The following is a 25,611-nucleotide window of genomic DNA, read 5'->3' as shown; positions in this document are numbered from 1 at the left end:
GCCAAAACAACACCAGCCTCAGCGAGGTCTGACCTGGCCGGCCTGCTTTCCTAAATAACACTGTAACCTCGACTTCAACTTCACTATTACAGTCCTGAAAGGACAAAGACCTCACAATATGTACATCAGGGCAAAACTGCAAAAGTGCAAAAAGAGGACAGAAAAAAACAGAACTACAGAGGAGTGACACATTGCAATGTATGAAAGTCAGATTATTTGGACAAATGATACAAGGGTCAGCTGCTGTTTTCACATTATTTGATCAACAGTTGGTAACGCAAATTAGGAAATTTGGAAATTTTTCGAACAGGCAGCAACTTCCGGGGCAAAGAAGTGAAGGCAACACAGAGGTGCCAAAAACTGCAGTTCCTTAAATGGCCACGTGAGGCTGGCTCCACAAGTGAGTCAATCCTCATAGACCCCCATGTTAAAATGCCCAACCTTTCAGCATTAATAAACATGTTTACAGTCTGGTACAAATTTAAATAAAGAATAATTAAAAAAAAACAACAACAAAAAGAAATTTTGTTTTAATGGTTTAAGCCTGTTTGTTTGCTTGTTTTTTGGCAGTCGGTGAGGCGGGGGTTACTAGGTAAAATTAGTAATGGCATTAGTTTTATCACAATTAAGCATGGCTGCGAATGGACCACGTTAGCAGCTACCATAACCCCTCTCATCCAGATATGGTTTCTTCTGGCTCTAAAAATCAAAGATGGAGATGGCAAAAATGCCAAGCTCAAGGCTTCACAACAAGTCCACAAATTAATGGGTGACATGGTGGCTACGTCCCTTGTTTATAAACAGTCTATGGTTCCAACAAAGTCGAGCAAGAAAAAATGATTTTTACAGCCAATTACAATATATATATATATATATATATATATATATATATCCTTTTTGCAATTTGCTTTGCAGATATTTTGTATATTAGAAAAAAATATTTAACATGTTAAGTATTCCTCAAAGATACATACAATCAGTCTTATTCATGAAATGTTACTAAATCTGTGATTATAATTGCACATAAAAAACCTTGGTACGAGATTCATGCAACACTGCAGGGAACTCAGATCGTAGGCACATGTATATGCCAATCAGTCCTGAATTGACGGCACGCTCCCACTAGTCAGCAATTAGCATACATCCCTGTGCATGAACAATGACTACCAAAAGAGGAGGTGATAATTACTATGGCTGGATGCATCCTGTCGACCTGCGAACATGCTGCAAATATAGAAAGACGAAAAACTTTTATTTTCTTCTCTTGATGGAGGTGTGACAGGCAAATCAAAAGCCTGGAAGGAGGTAATGCATGCCACTGACTCCATGTCCTCTGTTGTAAGAACCATCCAAGAATTTTAACAAAAGTGGTTTGATATGAAACTTGAAGCAAACTCACAAGTACACACAAGAAAAATAACACCAGCTGCAGGAGGAGGCTCTCCCCAGTCACAGCTATCTGCTGCAGAGGAGCATATTCCTCTGTCAGAAATTATTCTTGATGGAGATAGCAACATGCTTCCACTGGAGCAGTCAACAGCAAAGTTGAATAAAAAACCCATTTACATCTTTATGACACCTAATCTGAAGCTTAAATCTGCTAATTGCCATAACTAAATGTGTTATAATTTCAAATCTTTTGTTATGTTTCAAAGGCATCTGCGAATTGTTACCAGAACAGAACAGAGCACAGTACGAATTAAATTTGTAATTTCTATTAATGACAAGCAATATTTATGTGCATTCATTAATTACACAAGTATTTTTAAGCAGTCAGGAGCAGATATTGTTTATACCTATAGAAAGACCAGAGCTACCAGCATGTGGATGGATGCCGAAACACTAAAAAACAACATAGGTTCTGTTTGTTTACAAAGAAACTCAATAGACCACCTTTAAAAAGCCAAATACTTTGCACTGATTCCCTAATCAGCAGCTATTAAAGTCTTGTGATTCCATCTGTCTATGCAATACTGTTATTCAAGCAGAATACTTCGATGTCACGGAAAAAAGAGGCAAAAACTCTGTTTATCCAAGTCCCCCTCCCATGCCATATCCTTTGAGTCGTCGAGCTGAAAGTTTTCTTTTCTGATCTCTGTTGTTGTCAAACCCCCTGCTCCACCTTTGGCCCCTGTCCATCCTTTCATCCCCTTCCTGGCCCAGCCCTCCCTCCGTCTCTTCTGCCTTAGGGGCCCAGGTCTGGCTATCACAGGATTAGAACAAGGACACACACCCTGCATACACACCTTGGGCACAAATGCACGCATGCACATGTACACTAGCACATACGCACACCTCAGGACAGCCTCCTTTAATAACATTCAAAGGGAAAGCACAACCAATCCGCTACCTTTCATGGATTAGCTGCTAATCTCACAGAGCGAAGAGCACCTCGGGCACTTTGGGGAAAAGACGAAGTGTAGAGGGGAAGAAAGAGGAGGTATCTTGACCTTCAAGATCAAGGATAAAGTGCTAGTCAAAGAACGGGGCAAAAGAAAGTTGGGGATGTTTCTTTTGCTAAAGGCTCCAATGGATACAGAGCCTGAGCCACGTCAGGACATTCATTTAAACAAGTACACAAAGTCCACATGTTCCAGTCTACCACCAGCTGGCATCTGAACCTGCGACCTCACTCGCTGCAGGTGGGCTCGATGTAAAATATGGACTTCTGTCTGAGCTTTCTGACCCCCTGACAAGCTGAGGAGAAATAAAACCAGGGCTTCATGCTGTTTCGTCCAGGCTTAAATCTGCAGATCAGTCCTTTAATCCACTATTCTGCACATAAACACTGAGCCATGAAATGAACTACAGTCAACTTAATCCTCTTTACTAGGCAGACTGGTTCTCATACGACACAGTAATGCATTTGGAAATATGGCTATCAATACTGGGACATTGTTTCTGCTGAGTTGGCGACTCGTTAATTGGCGAAAGCCATTGAGGATGATAAAGACACTCGTATATCATGCGAATGTACAGTGTCAATAGGTACTGAAGGGGGCGGTTTAATGTTTCCTTCCACAGCTGTAATATTTCTTCTGTGGGCAACTTAGAAGAGCCAGCACTCCCTCTGGACTCTTCTCAAACTAAAGCAGATGTTCAATCGCTATTAATAAGCAGCAGATTCCTGCAGCTGCGATCTAAGCCTCTTCCCTTTTATATTGTCAATTACTGCCACCAGGACAAGAGAGGTGACACTAAACTACATAGCAACACATAAGGACAAGCATCCTGGTGTGTTTTTCATACTTTATTCATTTTTCGATTTATGAACCCATGTTATTGTTGACACTCAATTAGGCTGTAATTCATCTTTCTAATATTGGCTAAAAGGTGAGATGTGCCTGTAGTGGTGATTGTGGTGAGTATTAAACTCACTCTGATGGCGGATGTGTGGGAGATGATAGTCAAATAACTCCATAGGGAGGCTCCGGCGGTAATTTGACCAAAGCAGGGAAAAAGTCATTACGTCAAGCCGCTGCATAAGCCTCGGTTTAATCATGCAAATTGACTTTTATAAGGAGACGCATAGCTGTGTATTCCACTACAGTGACTTGAAGACATTTTAATAGGAAACTACATAAAATATAGTGACACAGTTTAATCCACTGGGTTTGAGCGCATTAATCTTCATTGTGAATCTGAGGAATGAGCACGCAGTGGAAGAGAGACAAATGAGTAAAACAATAAAACTTGCCCGCAGCTCAGAAGATTAGAGAAAACACGGTGAGTGAAATCACATAAGGTACACTGAAAAGACAATATAGAAAAAGACAGAGTAAGCAAGGAGGTTTCTTTCTCTAAATAAACCACACGAGCGCGAGAGAAGAGATGAATGTGCATTTGTTACAACCTTAAAATATCTCTTCCACAATCTCAACTTGTTTGTGCTTTCCAGAATCTTGCTCATAAAAAGACAAAATTCCTCAACTATGCTCTATTATTTCTTGATTTCCATTGACAGGGGCAGAGAGAAACTCGACAGGGGTCCCAGATGGAGCAGGAAATGGGAGTCTCTGCCGGGTGTTCGTTGTGTAGCTGAGTCTTATGGCTTTAATTCAAACTCCAATGGCACGGCAGGGAGGCAGCGGGCCTAAATCCTCCAGCGTGCAGCGCAGGCGGCAGCCAGCCCCTTCACTCTGCTGCTGCTGAATTAGTTTGCATTGGTGCAAATTGCTTTTTTAATTACAGACACTGAGGAAATGCATCACGGTGCCTCCTCTTCGGAGATGATGCACACAGGGAGCTACTTAGCATCGTGTTTCACAAGCTGCAAACAACTGGTAAGGAATGAGGCGGATCTGCCACTCATCACTGCAGAATGACATTGCATTATTCTCCATGAAGGACATAGACATTACATTATGGGAGGATTACTGACTGATTTTTTTTAATGTGTTTTACTCTACGTGTGGTCTCGCATTTGGCATTATAACAAAGCCATAACTTTAAATAGACACTGCACTACAGGTGACTTTACAATAGTCCTTACAACGTCCTTCTGAGTTTCCCTTTCTGCCTCTATACTTTCCTATTAACAACAGTGACAATGCCAAAACCTCTGACAGTTAAAAACCGAGAAATTCTGCTCACTGTTGAACACTCTTCAGACGTTCATCAGGTAAAAATTAATATAGTCTTTATATATTTCAACCAATGAAGGTCTGAGGAGTACGACTAAAAAATTAATTACAACACTATATTTTTTTTATCTGATTAAGCAAATTAAATACCCGTCTGAGTGCAGGATTTCTCTGTTCTGTGGTTCTAAAGCACCTGCCCAAGACTCCCTGGTGTGCAAGAACTTTGTAGCATTTGAATCCTTCAAGCTTAAAATTACCTTTTGCTGGGTTCACAGCCTGAAAAACAGCAGAGTACTATATGATTTTTGGCTGAGATGATGTTATATGTTATTGGAGAATAAGGGTTTATATGTTTGAACCATCAGGTGGCACAGTGGTGAAGAAGTTAGCAGTGTCCCCTCAAAACAAGAACCCAGGTTGGGATGAGGCTCTGCCCTTCTGTGTGGAGTTTGCATAATCTCCTCCAGTGTGGGTTTTCTCCACGTTTTCTGGCTTCCTCCCACAGTCCAAAGTCAAAGTTAACTGATGACTTTGAAAATTGCCTGTAGGTGTGAATGTGAGCATGAACTGTCTGTCTCTATGTGTCAGCCCTGCGATAGTCGACCTGTCCAGGATGTGCCCCGTCTATCGCTCAGTGACAGCTGGGATAGGCTCCACCAACCCGGCGACCCTTAAGAGGATAAGTGGTTATTACCAATGAATGAATGAAGTTTCAATAAGAATATTCATAGTTCAAATCCCAGTGAACTTTGTTGCAACTGTCTTTCCCTTGTTTCATGTCATTTCTCCACCACTGCTGTCCAGTAAGGCATAAAATATCAAACATAATAATTATTTAAAAAACAATACAAGCTATCACCTGTTTGTGAGGTACCCTAGCCCCCTTTGGAACTTACTGACTTTTTGGCCAAAACCAAAAATGTTGTGATCTCATTTATCCACAACAGCTATTTATGTTTAAGGTTGTTGTGACTGTCTGGTTTTTCACACCAAAGCAAAAGCATGTAGTGTATTTAGCTAATTCAACCTTCCCTTGTTTTGCCTGTTTAGGAAGTGGGATGTGCGTTCCTGTTTAGAAATAGCTTTGTTATATATACTGATGTAGTGTTTCTATTACAGTGTTTGTATTACAGCAAACAAATGTTGCTTTTACACTTTATACACCAAATGCAAGCATGGCATGGCTGTAACAGTAAACAAAAGTCACAGTTTGCTTCAGACTCCCCATTTAGCAATCAGGATTTGGTGTGAGTTCGGTACAGCAGGCACAAACTCCGAAATACACAACAGTACATTTCTGTTCATTTATTCTGAACAGACAGAAGTGCAAGAGTCAAAGACAGACAAAATCCTCTTGTTGGGAACGGAGGTAACATTTTATCCACTGGCTACCTGGTCACTATTTACTGGTAAACTATTTTCATTACAATAATACGGAACATCTCAAACACTTCTGCAATACTCAGTAAGAACACTGAAAAAGGCAACAGGTCACAACAGGCTATCAAAGCGAAGGCATCACTTATGCTTTAAAACTGAAAACACCAAAAATTCATAGAATAATAAAAAACAAAGAAAAAACAAAGCTTGTGTTTAGAAGGAGCGTTTCAATTAATTTCAATTTCCACCTCAGCTATCTTTAATCACCTCTTTCATTTAGCTGACCAGAAGCCTGTGTGGGTTCTCCAGCTCCAGCACTTCATGTGCACTCACCACAATGTGTCTCAGCATTAGGATAACTCACGATACGTTACTATCACTATACTTTCACGATTCTATCACGATATTGCAATTCTGCAATTCTGTGATAACTGATATATTGCAAGACAATTCATCTATGATGCGTCAATATTTGTGACTACAGAAGAAAAAAAAACAGCAATTATGTATTTATTCACTACATTGAGGTGTCAGTTTCACAGAACTTGTCAACTGAGATGAAACAACATACAGCAATGTGCATAGTCTTAGCATAGTGCCTCTTACACAGACTGACTGCAACTCGTCCATGACAACTACTGCATTTCCACAATTAAAGGCGCATACTCCACTCATTTATGGAGCTCTGCAAACCACAGTATTGTCAACAACATGGTCCTGCAAATATTTCACAAGGAAAAGCCTTGTGTTATCAACTGATAGGATTCTGTCGACAGAAACGTTGTCAAAGGGCTTTTAAATGGAGACAGGAAAGGTTGAATAAAACAGAAGTATATGTATTTCTTCATGTTTGTGATGGGTATAAACATTGAAACGGTAGTGAAAGAAGGTATAAACTCAGTATGACCATTAAAACTCCATGTTCACTGTCTAATTTTTGCTGAAAATCATGCTCGTCACATGGTAATTTAATTTGCGAGACTGTGAGCGGCTCTGCTCATGCAGACAGTGTGGCTGTTCAAATCTTTTAACATCAGCATAAAAAAAAAAGGCACCAGGTTCCACAACACATATACACTGTTCATGCAGGCAGTGTGGCCCAGGCAAACACTTGGGATGCAACTACAGTTTTTGTTTTACGCGGCTGTTTTTGTTTTTTCTTCTTATTCTCCCGTCTTCCTCTTCCGTTCACCTTTACCCTCATTCATTTGATAAACTATGACGTAGTGAGTCTGGTAAGTCAAAATGCTAACCGGCTTAATGTGCGGGATGTTTGGAGCGCCTGTATGTTTTAGGAAAATATCAATATTAGGAACCAATGTATCAACGTCCCGCAAAAGAAAGATCTCATTATGACATCTCATTATGAATATTTTGTCCCATCCCGAAACAGCATACAACAAAAATTTTAGAAATGCTCAAAAGTTTTGCCTCCACATAACGTTGATTCTGCATGCAGCTGCCTGCACCAGACCGTGACCTGTGTTCAGTTCAGCAGGAATACACAAACCTCTGTAGCCCTAAAACATACAGTTTTTACACTTATAATTACACCTGAATTTGATGGTATTTTTGTGCAAGACCTGATGTATCAGGATGATGTAACATGGGTCCTCTCTCTTATATGTATATAAATGTGCCTTATATAACCCACTGACAAAGTGGAAGAGGCTATTATAAACAAGCGGAGCGACTTCCACAATCACCCCTAACACAGGCAGACAACAAAGACTGTGAATCATCCACGCAATCTTTTTAGATTGATTTGGTTTGCTTTTGAAATTGACTTTGGCTTCAACTTTGATCAGGAACAAATGGGTCTGCCGCCTCCACTCACAGTCTCTCTGTTTCTCAGGTTCTCAGTGACTTTCTTCTTCCTTATCACAGGCACACAGTACATTCACACGCCAGACGACGACTGTACACTCATGCGCACACACAAACAAGGCAGAAAGTCCACCACAGACATTTTCACATTTCCAAAGAGGCCTGAAGTTAATCTGTTTTTTTTTTTTAAAGTGAAGTTTTCAAAGCATAAAGTCTTCATACCAAGTATGGGAATCACTTTTTGAAAAGCTCAGAGTTGCAACTATGTCAAATGACAAACAAGTGGCTTATCTCACAATATTATAGTTTAGAGATTCATATTAATGCGTTTTGTTGAATATATTTGGGAAATTATGAAGTTTTAACAAAGCAGGGAGATACGCGCACTTTGTAATCACCACAAAGCAAACCCAAAATTGATCCGACACTTTCTCTCACTGTTCAGTCTTTTCTCTACTGCCGGCTTCAGCTGAATTATAAAGCTGATATTGATTTGTGTGTGTTTGATTTTAATGTGGTGCTAGTAATCAAAGCAAAACCAATAGGAGCAAATCAAACTGAGACATTCATCCCTATGCATATCAAATCAACAGACTATGCTTAATTGCAAGGTGACAAGATTGACACACGAGTGTGTGTCGGCAGGCGCCGTCGGGATCATGACGAACAGAAAAAAAGGGAGAGTGAACGTATCACATGTTAACAGTGTGTTTTACAGGTGTTGTCGGATAACTTTGTCTCTCTTTTGTAGTATGTGCTCCCATCACACAACTTCCTTATAGTGTCTCATGCTGCAATCTGACACTGATAACTCACTTTGTTTATATCTGAATGTCTGGCTGCCTCTTCCTCTCTGTCTCTGTCTGTGTGTTTCCTGGCTGCAGAATTTATCAAACTGAAATCAAATATCATCTTCCAGAGTATGACTAAAGATGTTAATAAAAATCATTCCTAACTGCCAATAACCGACTGTAGGTACATAACATGCTGTAAGAGCTTATGTAGTAGAAATCTGCAGTCAAGGCATATCCTCTAAACTGAATCTCTCCTGTATTTCTCTCCTAATCTCCAAACCTATTAACCAACAAAAAATTCTCCTTATTTGCACCTACTTCAAGTCTGCTACACAAAATGGTTGCTGTGGAAGCTCACAAAGTGAGAATAAAAAACAAAGTGCCATCTCCGTGTGACTCCAGCCTGTCAAAAGGTCAGCAGAGGAACTCACCTGTGCAGGAATAGTCATCGATCCTGATGTAGCCCGTATGGCAGATGCACATGAAGGAGCCGGGGGTGTTAACGCACATGGTGTTCTCCCTGCAGTAGTGCTTCCCTTCAGCGCACTCATCAATATCTGAAGAGAAGGCAGAGAGAAGGAGCGAGGGAGGAGAACAAAGCTGGGTTAGATGTGGATTGCTTTCACGTTTATCAGGTGCACTAGGATCTGTAAATGCAATTCATTTTCAGGTGATGTTTTCAAATCTTTAACTTTAAACGGTAAGTATATGGTTAATTATGTCAGAGATATTAATAGACATTCACCTAAAAATAGTATCATAGTTGCAGCTTGATTACAGGCACCCTCTTGTGTTGCAGATCAATCACTACCTTTACTTACTATTCTGTGTTAACACCTCAGATCTCAGGTTCAAGCCATCCATTTTGCTCCTTATTTTTTAGCTGGACGACGTTCAATAGCTTCATTAGCTTTCCCTCTAGAAACACGTTTTAAATGACCGCAATATAAATGCAATATGTTAAGGCAGGGGTGTCCAAACTTTTTAAATCGGTGCCAGATTGGATCATTCGAAAATATGTGGGGGTTAACTGCTTCTCGCATCATATAGGTTATGACAGAAGGGCGGCTTGGGGGGAGGCAAGACATAATCAACAACTGTACCGTTTTTTTTTTTTTTTCAAATCGTGTGCTTGAGTTTGTGTGTGTCCCTTTATTTATTATGTTTCTCCTCTCTAAATTCATACCTTTCTGTGCGTCCCTGACCGCAACTTAGGCAAACTCATCATGAGTTACTTTTTCCTTCAGCAGCTTTTGAGAAGTTTCAGTTGCAGAGTGGATAATTGATCTGTTAATCTAGTCAGTGCCGATCAGGTCAGTGGATGAGAGGGGCAGCTGCAGCAAACTTTTAGACCAGGCACAATGAACAGCTGAATTTCACTTTCACTGCGCCTGGTGTTCTGCTGCTCTGTCTGAGCCCAAAGTATGCTCTGCGCTCCTAATGAATGGTCCATCTCCAAAAATAAAAAGTCATTATAGAGCGATAGATGTTTTAATCGTGGTGGGCCACCATAAATACATGAATGTATGGGAAACCCTTCATATTTTTTGCATGTCTAAAAAACTGTAAATGCAAAGTGAACTTGCTTGACTAACCAATAGACTATACATACATATATATATATATATATATATATATATATATATATATACATATACATATACATATATATATATATATATATATATATATATATAAATTCACAGGTGGTTAACAGATTGTCTTCTAAACTATCAAAAATCTGTGAAAAGCGCATGCCATGATATACTTGATAATGCTTCCTACTTGCACGGAGAGAGGAGTGGGAGTTCAGAATTTCTGTGAAAGAAAAGTTTGGACTGACTTTAGGCGTAGGCCTGAATACATTTGGGAGACAGCCACTGTTATAATGATCATTTTTACTTTACCAGGCAGTACAGAAATGTTTGAAAGGATGCAACAGGCAATTGTATGTACAAGAGCCATAATTTGTTTACAATATTCTGTTTTGTGGTCATAAACATTAAGCTTATTTATCATATTTGTTGATGCAAGTTTGTTCGCCAGCTTGCCCTCTGATTACACAAATAAATTAGCTGGCCGAGCTTGTTGTCTCTTCTGGTTCTACAAAGTTGGTGTTGATGTTTAAGAGCTTCCTGAATTCATTAAAGATGTTGGAGCGGGCCATAATTGACTTTGGCTTTCATTAATTTCCAATTAGAGATAAGACGGCATTAACATGTAGTCACTGGTGATTTCTTAGGAAAAAAAAGGATCCGGTTCTGTGTGACTGATTTTCACAACAAGTCCTCTATCAGCAGGACATTTGTCTATGCCACCCAACTTGGTACATGTCACTGTTGATAATTTTTTTTTTATTAAAAAAAAATCTTTTTTAAGACCTTATGACATGATAACAATGCTATGGTTTGGATTGGTTAAGGCACCAAAAAATCTTTAGTGTTTTGGTTTGGGGAGAGATCAAAATCTTCATGTCAGATTCTGCGACCCAGTACCAGACTCCCTCAAAAAATCTTTTGTGAATTGTTGAGTGGATAGGGTTAGGGTTTAGGGACTGGATCACACCAGCTGTGTTCGTCTGTGTATTCAACTGGTTAACTCACTGCTGCTACTTTGTTACTACAACTACTCTGATATTAAGACGGCAGTGATGCAAAAGTGTGGCACTCACTCTCTAGTTTCCCCCTGGTTAACACCGTTAGCTCTGTTACTGTAGCCGCTGTTTGGTGCTGTTTATGGAGTTGGCACTGTTAGCTGCTAGCCAACAGTTCAGCCACCTCCATGTTAAGAACTTTTAAAATTGGTGGTCCTTCCTTAAAAAAAACAACAAAAAAACGTCACATATTGCCGATTTGTAGTGGACTTCTACATATACGCTCTAGGTATCCTTCTGCTTCTGCTGTTGACGTCACGGGATGGTGCTACCCTGATTTAACCAAATGCACATGGCGCTACCGTGATGTCAACAGATGCACATGGTGGGATGACACTTCACGTTGATTATGTATAGACAACAAAAGCACATGGCAACCAATGCCAGGACGTCCACAAAAGCACAAGCTGGCACGGACGGTTAGGTTTAGGCAGAAGGGCACATGTTTAGGTGTAGAAAAAAAACATCACATACAGACAGAAAGCAAACAACAAACTTCTGCATGACAATTCGAGGTTCATTCAATCCATCAATCACCCCTCAAACTATACCTTCCCTTTAGGGATGTTCATGCAACCGATATTACGTCGTACGTTTAACTTGATGTCGACCAGTGGCGAATCATGCGGATGCGACAGGTTCTGCCCAGCTGCGCTCTGAACTGACACTGACCGTCAGTATATCAGGTTCACTGCGAATAATAATATTTCAAATGTTTATGTCCGCGTTTGTTCTTAGCTGGCACCATCCAGCACTTGCACTTGCTGCGACAACTGATGCTGTCCTTCTTTTTGGACGAGTTTAATTTGGAGGAAATACAGCTCTGTTATGGTGACTTCCCCAGCTTTACACTGTGGCCCAGTTCTGGTGTTTCTCTCATCCTAGAAACCACCTTGTGCAGTGTGTCCTGGTTGGTTCTCGCTGCAGAAGTTTCCTAAAAGCTTCCATGCAGCCAGTGGGAAAGGGCTATTTGTCTTCATCAGAGGCAGACAGAGGTCGAAAAGCAGAGGGTCCATGTGAGGCACTAAAGCACTTAAGGTTGCACCACTCGATTTTCAATCTATTCAAAGTAAAGCACTCCAACACAGCCACTCCGCTGCTTTTGTCCAGATCATTTCTGGTCATTCGATTCATCTGTGCGCTTGAGCATACTATGAAATTGTATATGCTGTAAACAGATAGTGTAGAGTAAGAATTATGCCACTAGAGAAGTTAATCTAAAAGGCTCTGCACACAAACACAGGTGTTTTTAATTATTCTGGCTGATTAAACCTCTGCTCAGTCGGGCAGATGGTGACATTAGGTCACTAAATTTAATATATAAAATACAACAATCATGCTGTATGTTGTCCAATGGGGGAGTAAAAGAGATCAATCAAGTAAAGTGTGTTCATATCCGCACACTCCCAATAAAGAGGTCTAATCAGGGAAAATAAGTGAAAATGCCTTATTGGTTATATCATGGTCTAAGACCTTTAATTGTGCTGTTAAATATGATTTCTGAGTACCGGAATCCTGAAGTACCCATATACAGTATAAATCACATTAAATCCCGTATACAACCAAGGTAAACCCACACAGGTGTTTTCACTTAATTTGCCTGATTAGATTTTCTCCGTGTGGCTGAGCACAGACCATGCATCTCCCTCACTCTCCCGTAGCACCTGTTAAAGTGGGACAATATGCATCTTTATGTCCTTTGTGACCATATGGTTAAAGGGCCAGCTCTGTATTCACTAGGCTGTAAGTCCAGCTTGGAATGGCCATTTTTCACCCTCAATTATCCCGCATGAGATCAATAAAGTTTTTCTAATGCCTACAATTACTCAACTACATTGAGTTTGGTGTCCTCTAATAATGCCTAGTGTAGCTCTGTTCAACTTCAACCTGACCAAAAGTCTAATCAGTCAGAATAAGGGAATAGAGCTAAAGTGGACACTGACTGTTTCATGTGAAAGTATAGTTACTGGTGCGCACTACAAAAAGAAAAAAATCCAACTCAGCAGCTCTATGCAGACCGCTTTTAGCTTATTGTGGTGGTTATTTGCCAGTGCATTCTGTGGTAGACTGTAAGTCTCATAGCTCCCCAGTTATAAAATCTTAGGTGGCTGTTTGATAAAAACAGTTATACCTTCTCTATACACCTGTGCTGGCTTAGCTTGACTTGGTTTGACTTGAGTCAATGACATTAAAGACCTCTTTACTGTTTACTCTTGCACTGTGCAACGGTTGTTGATACCTAGCTACTTAAAATCATGTATTTTCATGCTGTTGTTGCGATTTTGCCTGACATCTACTGCTTACTGCTTGAAAAACAGAGACTGCTATGTCTAGAAATAGTAGGAGGCTATTTTAACATGTAGCTGAATCATCACTGAATGTTGACACTGAATCGTCCCTGAATGATGACAGAGGCCGTCTGACGTCACCACTAACCTCTATGGAGACGGTTCATCTCAGGCAAGATTGCATGGTTCGGCAGAACTCACCATATTTGAACTGTTGATGGAAACCCAAATCAAAGCGGCATGGTTTGACTTGGCTGGGCAAAAATTGCCAATGGAAAAGCCTTTAGTGTATACCCTGTTTGCCTAACATGAAAAAAATAAGAGGAAGTAAGTGACTGGTGAGGAGAGATGAACACAGCAAGCTAAACACTGGAGCCTTGGGTGAACCAAACAAGAGCTAAAATGCAACTAAATATGCATCAGGTGGCCAGTGGTGGTGCTCATGTTAATTAGGCTTAATTGCTGTTTCTTTTGACGTCATTTGTTCAACCTGCTATTGGCCCTATTTATCAATCCAGCGTACAAACCAATACATCCTCCCTCGAAAATTTTTTGATTTCCCTGATCTAAAAATGTTTATTTTTTGGCATTTGGAGAACAAAAAAGTGGATAACAATAGCTTAAAAAACCATGTCAGTGGGCAGTAGCGTGAATGATCTGTTTTTTTATGGGTGTTATATTTATCAGTGGTGTTAAGTACTAATACTGCATTACAGTACTTAAGCATTTTCTTGGAGTATCTGTACTGTACTAGAGTTCTTATCACACTGATCACAGTGTAAAATTGACCATCTGTTGATAAAAGCGGCCGCTGTAAACAACTGTCATTTAAATACCCCTCCCTAGTATATTCTGGGTTCAAAGGCCTTGCCCCGAGAGTTCACGACATGGGAACCATACTACAGCCAAAAGAGGCAAACTGAAATTGCTCATCTCCTCAGGTCCAATTTACCCAACTGGCTCTGTCTAACAGCCTGGAAAGTGTCATCAAAGGAATTTGGAAAAACGCAGCCTGGACAGAAATCACTGCTGCGGTCAACAGCAGTACAGTGGACAGTCGAACTCCAGCTGAGATTAGATTATGTCATTTATACATCCATGATATGTCCAACTTATAGCCTATATATTATTAATAATCAAACATATACTATATAATACTGATATTGTTATAATATTCATATAAAGCTTATCATTGACCCCTAACGTGGAGTGCTTGCCTGTGAATATCAGACCTGCTTTCATAACAGGTGGCGGAGGAGAGACAGATGCACCACCTGTGTCCAAGCCATACAACGGTACAAACTGATTCGCCAAGGCTACTATTATTTGAATAATTACACTCTTGCAGGGTTTATTTTTTTCTTTTTAATGATAAATGATGTAAACATGCTTTGGCTTGTAAATGTTTTAAAGAAAAGTTTCAGATAAATTAGAGGTGGCAGGAGTGGTGCTCAGCCTTCAGTCAGCCTGCAGTCAGTCCCACAGAGCCTGGACAGTCCCAGCTGTGAGAGAGAGAAGTGCACCGACATAGGCCATTACAAATTATAATATTTTTCACATGTGCTTGACATTTAAGTAAAAAATATGAGGCTGCAAATACTTAGATGCCAGTCAGAATCCAGTGTAAAAATAACTCTCAAACTAAGCAAGATTTCCACTGATGCACTCTTCTGTCGTACGTTTGTTTGATAAATGAGGGCCATTATGCTCCTGCTAACTGATTACGTGAGTTGCTGTAACCCAGTCAGAGAGTGACATATCTGTCCTGCCAGTGTCATTATCTACTGTCGTGGTTGCTACGAGCAGTTAATGTTTTTTTACATTGATCAAAGAAAAATGTATATTAAGAAGTTATTTCTGTAAGCTGATTCACACCAACCAGAGCAGCTACTTCTCTGTTGCTATTTTTTTTAAATGTAGATGAATAGCTACCTAGCCATGTGGGTGGATGACGTCCCCGTTCCTAATCTTTAAGCTTTGTTTAGTCAATCATTTTTCTAAATGTGGGAAACCGCCATCAATGAGCAAAACACCAGACCTATTTTAATCGCTGAACAAATCTGTGTGTGGTGATTCAGACGTCTGGAACAAGCTATTGCTAATGTTACTCTGTCTCCACTAATATATTAGTGGGCAATTGGTTGCTAACATGTTAGCATGACAACTTGATAAACCAATACTGTAGGCATGGCTGTGTTGCTGTGTTTCTTTTAAAGGCATTTGTCATTTGTTAATTAAAACTAGTGTGGCTTTAAGAATATCATTTATTAGATTGTCCTTTGTATTTCCTTCTCACTCTCATGATTCCATATTTGGATCCGTATTAGCTGTTGCCTTAGCAACAGCTATTCCTGGGTTCTAAACTGCATGCCAAACCATCAGACTGAAGATGCACAACACTGCCAGGGTAAACAAAATAATCTTGATAATGTGATGCAACCGAATGCAATTCGATGCAAATACAAGTTGATCCGAACAAACCCGGCTGTGTAATATGCTCCGGGGCCGTGTTCCTGTTGATAGCACAGGTCAAACGTAGGCACTTTTTGAGAGACAAGCTCCATAGTCCTTGACATTAACAATTTATTATTCATTCACTGTATTCAGTGTCTGCAGGAGCACAAGAGGACATTCACCTCTGAATATGTTTTGTGCCAGGTGCTTTTGCGAAGAGCACTTGAAAATTGAATTTCAATAGATTTGCATTGGCATTCAGTCGGCTCGCATGTCCTTGGGTAGAGCACCGCCCACCAACCCACAAACTAAGAGCTCAGCATCTGCCTACAACTGTGGCATTCACATTTCCTTGGTCGTCTTCCTTTCACAGTTCCATCAATACTTGCTGCCTCTAGCTATTCAAAAGCTTTACGGATAAATGAAGCAGACGGACAATCGCCGACCACCTATGAAAGTACACACGTCCTTCACTAAATGAAGGGAGGCTAATTAAACCCTGTGACTGGCTTTGAAATGGAGAGAAAAACAGAGATGTAGAGAGGGCAGGGAGGAAATGGGAAGTAGATGGGAAGGGCAGACAGCAGGGCAGGTAAGGAGAAGAACTGAATTAGAGACAAAGACAGATTCACGACAAGCTGTACTGTAGAGCTGAACAGAAAAAGGAAGATGAGACAGCTGGGGAGAAGGCGAATGACTGAGATAGTGAAGTGAGAGAGATACAGAGTGAGGACAGAAGGAGGTGGAGAGAAAAGGGCAGGCAAAGTAGTGGATTAAACAGAAAAGATTGTAGAATGAGAAAAGGCCAGTGTGAAGTAAAAGTGGTGGGGAGTGTGTGTAAGAGAGTGAGATAGTGAAAGAAAGAGATTTCGATGGCGGGGGAACAGAAGACGAGAGAAAGCAGTGAAAGGTATTAACTGTCACTGAAGAGACAGACAGTAACAGAAAAGTCTGTCCGCAATCGCAATGGTAACCTTGAGCAGAGGTCTTAGGTGACAGCTTTCCCGCTTTGTGATTGGCCGTCCGTGCCGCAGCTTTGATTTAAAGCCTATTAACTGTAAGACACATCCATCCCGCCCCCGGTGACAGCAGTTACGTTTGCTAAAACAATATGTTAGGAGGTGAGATGATGAGGGGCAATGCACAAATGCGCGGGGGACAGCGACCATCTCCGTCTCCATTAACACACTCCATTTTCTTGATTGGCCTGTCACATGGTCACACGTGATGGGCCAAGCAAGGAAGGCTGGCCAAGAGTCAGCGGCGGCTTTTATCGCTGAATGGAGAGCTCGGGGTCAATCTGTTGCCACGCCACGATAGATGGCTAGAAAATGGCTGTCTTCTTTTTTTTTTCCCCCACCTTTGTGCATTCCTGCATAACTACTGAATCAATCATAGTCAAACCTGAGGACGGTGGGTTACTTTGTACTATTAGGACAAAAAATGTCCTTGTTATACATAAAGAGGGAGATTTTCTGAGCACCAGCTTTCAGACAAAAATCACGGCAACAGCTACTTTTTTCGAAAGCTTTGTGAAATCAGAACTCACCAGCTCAGTTCCAGAAGTAAGATGAACCTTGTTCAGAATTAAACTGGCATTTCTGATAGTACACCTACTAAAACTCCAGCAGTACAACATAGCCTTACTCAACAGTATGACTCCAGTGCAGTTCACTTCATTTATCTAGAAAGGGACCGTACATTTTCAAAAAGCGACATAATTTTTAGCCCCTTTCACACAGACATAGTGCTATAGGACCGCTACGAAATCCAAAGCCAAACAACACCATCATGCCTCATCAGTGTGTGATTTTAGACAGCATGCCAGAATAGCGGGAGCAAAACAGACATAACATTACAGCATCAGAGTCTAGTGTGACATATAACAATAAACATAAACAATAACAATGTCATAGTATGGCCATAACAATCATCGACCATCTCTGTACAATCTGGAAGCTGATCTCATCCTCTGAAGGTGAGGAGCCTCCTGACCTCTTCATTTCCCCAATTTGCGGACATTTTTGGCCCCTATTCTTCTTTGAGTTAGCTCCTAACTGCTGGTAGCTACTTTTTAAATCTCTTGTGGTGGGTTGCATGCATAACACATCGCCAAACGTTACACCTGTCCTGCCCACGGTCCATTCCTGACAGCTGTCCCTTCTACACAGACACCGTTTCCTCCCGTTCTGTGATTGTAACTTTCCAAATCTGAAATGCATGCATTGTTTGCAGGGGGCAACAGATGGAGAGTGTTTATGCTTTGCTATGTTCACGCCTCCTTTAAAACATTATTGTGCTTTTCAATCAACACTAAAAGTCTTATGTGTGTTTTAAGAATAAAGATGATGAACATACTCTACGCCTTTAAAGAGTAACAGCACCTACAGTAATTATCCTGCTTCCTATCCTACCCTGCAAGCAAACAGAGCTTTTTCCCCAATACTCTGCGAGACAGTCCTACTCTTTATGAAATCTAGTGTGGAATTTCTCTTTAATAAACACCATGTCTCCCAAGCCAAGACCATCACAGGCCAGTCGAGTGGGGGCTGTGCCACAGCTAACAGTGATGTCACAGTGTACTGACAGACTCTGGAGTACACTTCTGCATCACTGTAGTAAAGTACTGGAGGTCAGCAAGGCAGAAACAAATCTGTTGCTGCTGTTCTGCTGTAGTAAAATTAGTCTATGAGTGCAATCCATAAACATACGAGCATAAGCATAACAAAGGATAAGGAGGAAACATAATATGCTGCTGCAGTGAAAATAATTTGGAATGGGAGCTGTATCTTTTTAATTACCAACAAATTAATCAGTGTTTAATTCTGTCAGCATCCCCAAGGGTTCAAATTCCAATAGCAAATGTTGTACTTGCTTATGTTTGAATATAAATGGTAAACTTTACAGACACATTTAACTTTTTTAGAAAGACCATTAAGGGCAAACTCTGATTTTTTTTCTTACTTGGTCTCTATTTTCCCATGTTTTTTGTGTCTAAGTGACTAAGGGGAACAATGATTTTTGAAATTGGTCCAGTATTGAGCGAGAGCACTGCGGACAGCAATGGCAAAACAATGTTTGCCACTGACGAGCACAGATTATTATCCAAAGTGTTTGATAAAACTTACAGAGACACCCTACAGAGATTGACCTTTTATTTAACCAGAAACAGCCCCAATATTGCCATTGCCAATCCCACTAATTGACTCAATTTAAATATAAAGGAATTTTATTATAATTCAACACACTTCATTCAAAGACAACAGAAACAAACAAAAAAAAAACTCACAAAAGCCATCTTGGTTTGTGTTTCCATTGGTCCAACAATTTCCAACTCTGATTTGGTCAAAACAAACCCTTAAATCGCCCTGTTAGATGTGAAAATATGCTGTCTCTAAAAATGGAGTCTGGTGGAGTTTAGCGATTAGCAATTTAGCAATTTCAGGCCTGTTTCTGGTGGAATTAAAAGGATCTTGCTCTTTAACATATAGGTCTATCTCTGTTTGTATCCAAAAAAACATGAGAAAATAGGGTCCATGTTTGAAAATACTGCTTAATCTGAGCCTGTCAGTGGGGAAAATTTGTCCCCAGTGGTTGCATTGTAGCCTGTTTCACTGCAGTGCTCGCGCTCAACACTGAACCAATTTCAAAAATGGATGTTCCCATTCGTCGTTAAGACACAAAAACATGAGAAAATAGGCTCAATGCTGGAAAATACCTTACTTACTCTTTAAACAAATCCCCAATTAGAGATTGCACTCAGTCACCAAAGCTAGTGGGACAGCTGCTGGCTGGGATATAATGCTGTCAATAGACTGTAGCTGTCTATAGAGTGCCTGAGTACAACAACCGAGCATATAGATCCGTTTATCCATATATTTATATTAAAATGAATGCTATACATGCCGAGTGTTATTAAATTGGAGGTCATAACTTTTTACTGGCATTTTTAATATTCCCATTACTGCTCCAAGTCATCACACAACTATGTAGATAGGGAATATCAGCTTATCCCTCTCTGCTTGCATAACATGTTGTTTCTAATAAGGAGCATCCTCACTATCGGTGTTTCATACTGCTGTACACCAAGGTCTGGGAGTAGGGAGATAACGCTGGCATTGCCTGTGGATGTCCCACAAAGACAACCCCAATCTGTGCCATTCCACCAGCGGTCTCTCTCTTTCTCTTTATCTCTCTTTCATTCTGTCTTTTCCTCATCTATCCATCCCTCCCCTAACCAGCTCACTTACTCGAGCAGATGGGTTTTCAATAAACGGCAGAGGGACAAGGGTTGCCAAAACATTGTCTGATATTCTTCAGTAGCCAGTTCCCTCATGGCCAGATATATAGCAGTCAAAGGAAAGAGCAAAGAGACAAAGAGCTGTCCCTGCTGGCCAAACAGTGTCCCACTCAGCAAATAATCTCCACTGTTGGCTTTGGTTCCTCATGGGTGGAGAAAGGTGCGGAGGATGTTACTGGAAGCCTCTTGTTTTTAGGGAGGTGTCATTGAATCAAATATAGAATTAGAGTTGGTGGTCAGGTGATTTTTTACGTGCTGAATTTTATGTGATCAAAGATTGTTGTTTTATGTGTTGCTTTAAGCCCATTTTTATGTCCCAAAAATAACACATTCTAGACAGCATGCGAAAAACCAAAAAAAATCAGACGAAACAGCCAGACGGCAAAAGGAACCATTTACAAATATATGCTGCAATTATTCTAGTTATGTCAAGTAATTGCCCAGATTTTCTCATCAATGAGGGAGCTACGTAACATCCAGGTGTACATTTGTCACAGAGGATGGCAAAAGGGTAAAATATTCTATCTCTGAAAGGCAGTGCCGTCTAACGTTAATGGTATTCTCTGCCAGCCTCACCTTTTCTTACCGTCCTGCTATCATCCACCAAAACAACATTGTGGTTTGCCGTCTATGGTCAACCTGATTCCATGTGAAAGCTACACTGGAGTACAGGCTGGGTGTCTCCCCCTCTTTCCAGTATTTATGCTGAGCTAAGCTAATTGGCTGCTGACAGTAGCTTTGTATTAATGGAGACATCCAACAGTGCTATTAAATTCTTGGCAAGAATGTAAATAAGCTTCTTTCCCAAAACATTCAGCTGCTCCTCTAAAACTCAACGATAATTATTTGAAACAGTGATATTGCACACATTCCAACTGATCTGTTTCAAATCATTTTCAAAAATCAAAGGTTTTAAATTAGAGTTGCAACACATCAATGAATCCACTGATCTGATTTTTTTTTTAATTTGTTGATTATTCATTGAGTAAGCAGAGCAAAAAATGATACCTTCAAACTGATTATTTTGTTCACATTGCAGATGTAGACCTACCTTTTATCTAATTTGCTGATGCAGGGAGTATTTAGGGCTATGAGTACATTGTGAATTGTGAAAAGATGAAATGCAGGGTAGGTCTAAGAAAAGGCAGTTCAATGTGCGAAATTACTCTAAAACCTCTCCACTTTCTTTCATTGAGAAGCAAATTGCTTTAATTGACAAAGGAGTGGGATGTTTTTTAATCAGTTTGCTCCTTTATTGAAGAAATCCTTAGGGGAATTTATCATTTTCGTACGTGTTTTAATGGAAAAATAAATCAGACAAATGAGTTTCTTTGAAAAGTAGCATAGTTTCTTTTGCGAGCCATTATCTAAACATAAACTGCAGATAAATCTTTTTTTAAGGGGAAATCATTTTCCGAATCTTTTCAACATACCAAATTGGACAATCACCCCTAAATAAACAGCCTTTAAAAACACCCAAAACAAATATGCAAAACGTCACTGCCAATTTGGGCAGGAGCAGGAGCCAATTAAGATGAGTGAGTGGAAAGAATCCCATTAGGAAGCAACAAGAGTGAAAATCTGCATACTGAAAGCGCAGTCATTGTCTAAATACCAGACACTCACACTGTGATCAATCACTGTAAACACTTAGAAGCCTGCTACCTGGCTTAGAACAATGAACATCAAATAAGGAAAAGGTGGAGGAGGAGGCGTGTGTGTGTTTGAGTGTACGTGTATTACATGTATTATTCATGTTGTGGTGACATAAATCTGTTTACACAGTCACATTGTGGGGACTCACCTTCCTTTTGAGGACAAAACACAAGTCCCCATAATGTAAATTATACAATTTAAGTGTGAATACTTGGATCAAGGTGACAATACGTTAGGTTAAGCTTAAAAGGTGTTTTCCCATGTTTTTTTTTTTTTCGTCTGAGTGACTAATAGGATCCGAGAGTCTAGAGTCCTGTGCAAGTCTGATTTTCAAGACCCGCTCCTAAACCAGCATGGTGACGTGCAAAACCACACCCACCCTCAACCACACATATGACCAGTTAGTTCCACAATCAAACCAGCCAACACAAGCTCCGCAGGTGAACCAAAAACCTCAAATCCTAGAATACTATCCAGGGTTAAAAAAATAAAAACATGGTTAGTGATCATGTTGGGACAATTCATACATTTAAAACAAATATATTATAAAACAAAGGTAATTCAGAAAATACAATTCAAATGACCTTTTACTTATTCTGATAATAATGAGCAGCACGTCTCCATAGTTTGCTTGAAGCAACTCCCATATTTTATTTCTATATTACATATATTTATTGTCGTTATGGTTGTTTGTAACTTTTTTTAATGCTGCTGTCTTGGCTGGATCTACTTTGAAAACAAGGCACAGAAGAGAGAGCTGACATAGTAAGTCAGCGGTTGCAGGAATTAAACATTAAAATATTAAATTAAATGATAACTATTTGCATTTTATTCTAATATTTTTCTCATCCAGCACCCGCCGTCTGATCTGCATGTTCTTCGTTTAACCCAGAACCGAAGCAGTAACTAAAATTATGACAAAATACCATCCATGAAGCACCTTTTTTGTGGGTCACACACTACGTAGGTAGCCACAGGTACCTGACACAATTCAGGACTTGGATGGGAACAACAGTTTTTGGAACTGGTCCAGTATTGAGCAATAGTGCTGCAGCTAGCAGCGGTGAGATAGGCTGCAATGTAACCAAACAATACATTTACGTTCCATCGGTGTATGTCCACTAAAGTGCTTCGTTTTGCCACTGAGAAGCTCAGGTTGCTATTCTGAATGTCTGACAAGATAATGGAAAAGATTCCAACAGAGATAGACCCTTTTGTTTAAGTGTATGATCCTTTTTGTTTAACCAGAAACAGCCCTGAAATTATGATTTGGCAAACCCACCAGACAAATGACACCATTTTCATCCTCATAAAACATACTTCATTCAAAGTCGACAGAAACAAAATGAAACTCACAAAAACTGTCTTGGTTCCTGTTTCCACAGTTCTAACAATCACAACCTCTGGTTTAGTTGAAATAAATTCTAAATAACCTAAAAAAAATAATAATAATAAAAGAATGAACTGATAATAATACAATAAATAAACCTAAATACTCTGAGTAAGATGCAAAATATGTTGCCTGTGTTTTCCACTGCTACCTCTCTGATGTTTGATTCCTCTCTCACTCCTCTCCTGATATTTCACATCTGTGTTACTGTTTTTTTCCCCTGTCAATGTGTGAACACAATCCCTGCATATTCATCGCATGACAGCCTAATTTTCCACACAAAGCTCGGATCCTTCCATGCAAACATCTACCAGCCTCTTGAATGACTGCATCAAGTGTCTGTGGGTGTATGTGTCCATATGTCACATTAAACATGCACTTAAGCAAACTTCGATTTAGAGTGCCTCAAATGAACCCCAATGCATCTCATAGACCAAACAGCCTTATTTACGTGCAGCACCGTGAATGAGGTTTTGCACTCCATCACGGCTTGCATTAAACTGGGAAAGATTTTCCATCCCACGTAAATCGATGGAGCATCATCATCCATCACTCCTCAATCTGTGACCAAGTACAGACTGTGGGCCAGAGGTCTTAACAGTGAGTAACACGCAGCACAAACAGCAAGTAAAGCGCTAACAGGCTGGTCTCCTACAGCTCTCGGTTCTTTTAAATCAGAATTCAGGGCTCAAAACATTTGTTTGCCACTGTCTTTTATAAAGGCAATCTTGAGACTTTTTATTCTGTTTAATCTGACTTTTCCTATTTAAGCTTATTTACACTTTAAGACTTTGTTTCCTTTTTTTTAAAAAAAAAAAAAAATCTATTACATGTATCTTTTTTATTGTCTTTTTTATTCCTGTATGTTCTTTTCTTAAAGCTGTGATATCTCATGTAAAGCATTTTGAATTGCATTGTTGTTGAAAGGTGCTATACACATAAAGTTACATTGCCATGACTGGATCACATTGAGTTTAATTATGCATGTGTTTCCAAGTATTTTTTCCACATATATTGTTATTTTTTTAATTTAATTTAATTTATGTGTCTGTATATGTTATTCATTGCTGTATGCATTTTAATGCAAAGCACACTGGGCTAACTTGGGATAAAATAAAACAATAATTGTATTGAAATTGTATCAATAAAATTGTCTTGCATACTGTTTGCAGAGATCAGCATAAGGTTCTTCTTATCAGCATAAGGTTCTTCTATCTTTTTTTTAAAAATTATATCTAAAACAGAATATTCAGATTTTGAGACAATTGTGTGGTTATACATCAGTTGATTTCTTTGCCCATTTTCCTTGCCCAATAGTTCGATTTCGAAAAATTTACTCACAAAATGACCATTTGTTTTACACCCTGCTATTTAAAACTGTAATGGAAATGAAATCTATTTTCTCTTCAAAAACAGTTAACAATACTCAGGGGTTGTGTGTATTTGTATGTGTGTGTGTGTGTGTGTCTGTGTGTTTGAGAACAGATATTTTGATGTTGCTTTTCTGTTGTAAAAAGCAGCCCCCAATCAATAAATAAGTCAGGGATGTTTATATTTGAAATGAAGAAAACTTCATCTCAGTGTAAAGCAGTCGATGAACGAACTGTGATCCTGTCTGGAAAAGAAGTAGAAAGGAGGTTTCTCCTTCGTGGCATTTGGAGGATATTGGTTAAGCAGTGCTCAGATACTGTTATTTACACTGGAGGGGACCGTCTGGATGATGGCGGGATTGTCTGTTTTGGGTGACATTTCAGCAGGGTCACAGAGGTGGGATGTGTATAAACACACTGCCAGTCAGAATGTGTGTATGTTTGCCTGTGTGTGTGTGTGTATGTGTGTGTGAATAATATGTGTGTGTGTTGGGGGGTCAGGACCCTCGCAGGTGGGGAGCCCAGAGGCTTGAGGCTCATCCCGGCAGTGATTGGGTTTTGGAGAAGGCCGTGCTCTTCAGTCAGTGCCAATTAGCTTGCTGCCACCTTGTGACATTCAAAAGACAGCAGCGGCGATCGGATCGCTCTGTGTTTGCTCATGATATGCTCAGACAAAAACACACACACAGGCGGTAAGACCACGCTATGTGTACAAGCATACTAGACTTTTTTTAAAATTACTTTTGACTGTATAATCGAAAACAAATAATTAATTGATACTTCTACAAGTATTGCCTGTGAGGTCAAAGTCTGATATGACTTATTCCTCTGTGCCATAAACTTAATACTTTGGATTTTGTCGCCTCAACTTGCTATCAGCCTGCGTTGGTTAGCTGTGCTATTTCAGTAAGAGGAG

The 25,611-nt window shown here is 39.9% G+C and overlaps 1 protein-coding gene across 2 annotated transcripts in view; it reads right to left on the bottom strand.

Moving 5' to 3' along the window:
* The window catches only part of nell2a (neural EGFL like 2a), a 106,527-nt gene that overhangs the window by 39,487 nt on the left and 41,429 nt on the right, over window positions 1-25,611 (bottom strand). For both annotated transcript variants that reach the window (XM_088080355.1, XM_042496264.2), the window contains exon 13: window positions 9,016-9,141. In XM_088080355.1, coding sequence (XP_087936481.1) covers window positions 9,016-9,141 — 126 coding nt within the window. The remainder of the gene's footprint in view (window positions 1-9,015; window positions 9,142-25,611) is intronic.

This window comes from Plectropomus leopardus, chromosome 7 (assembly GCF_026936395.1).
Source record: "Plectropomus leopardus strain MGB_pleo_1.0 chromosome 7, ASM2693639v1, whole genome shotgun sequence".
In the NCBI taxonomy this organism is placed as follows: domain Eukaryota; kingdom Metazoa; phylum Chordata; class Actinopteri; order Perciformes; family Serranidae; genus Plectropomus; species Plectropomus leopardus.
The sequence above is the reverse complement of the archived record's forward strand: the minus strand, read 5'-3'. Positions and strand labels throughout refer to the sequence as shown.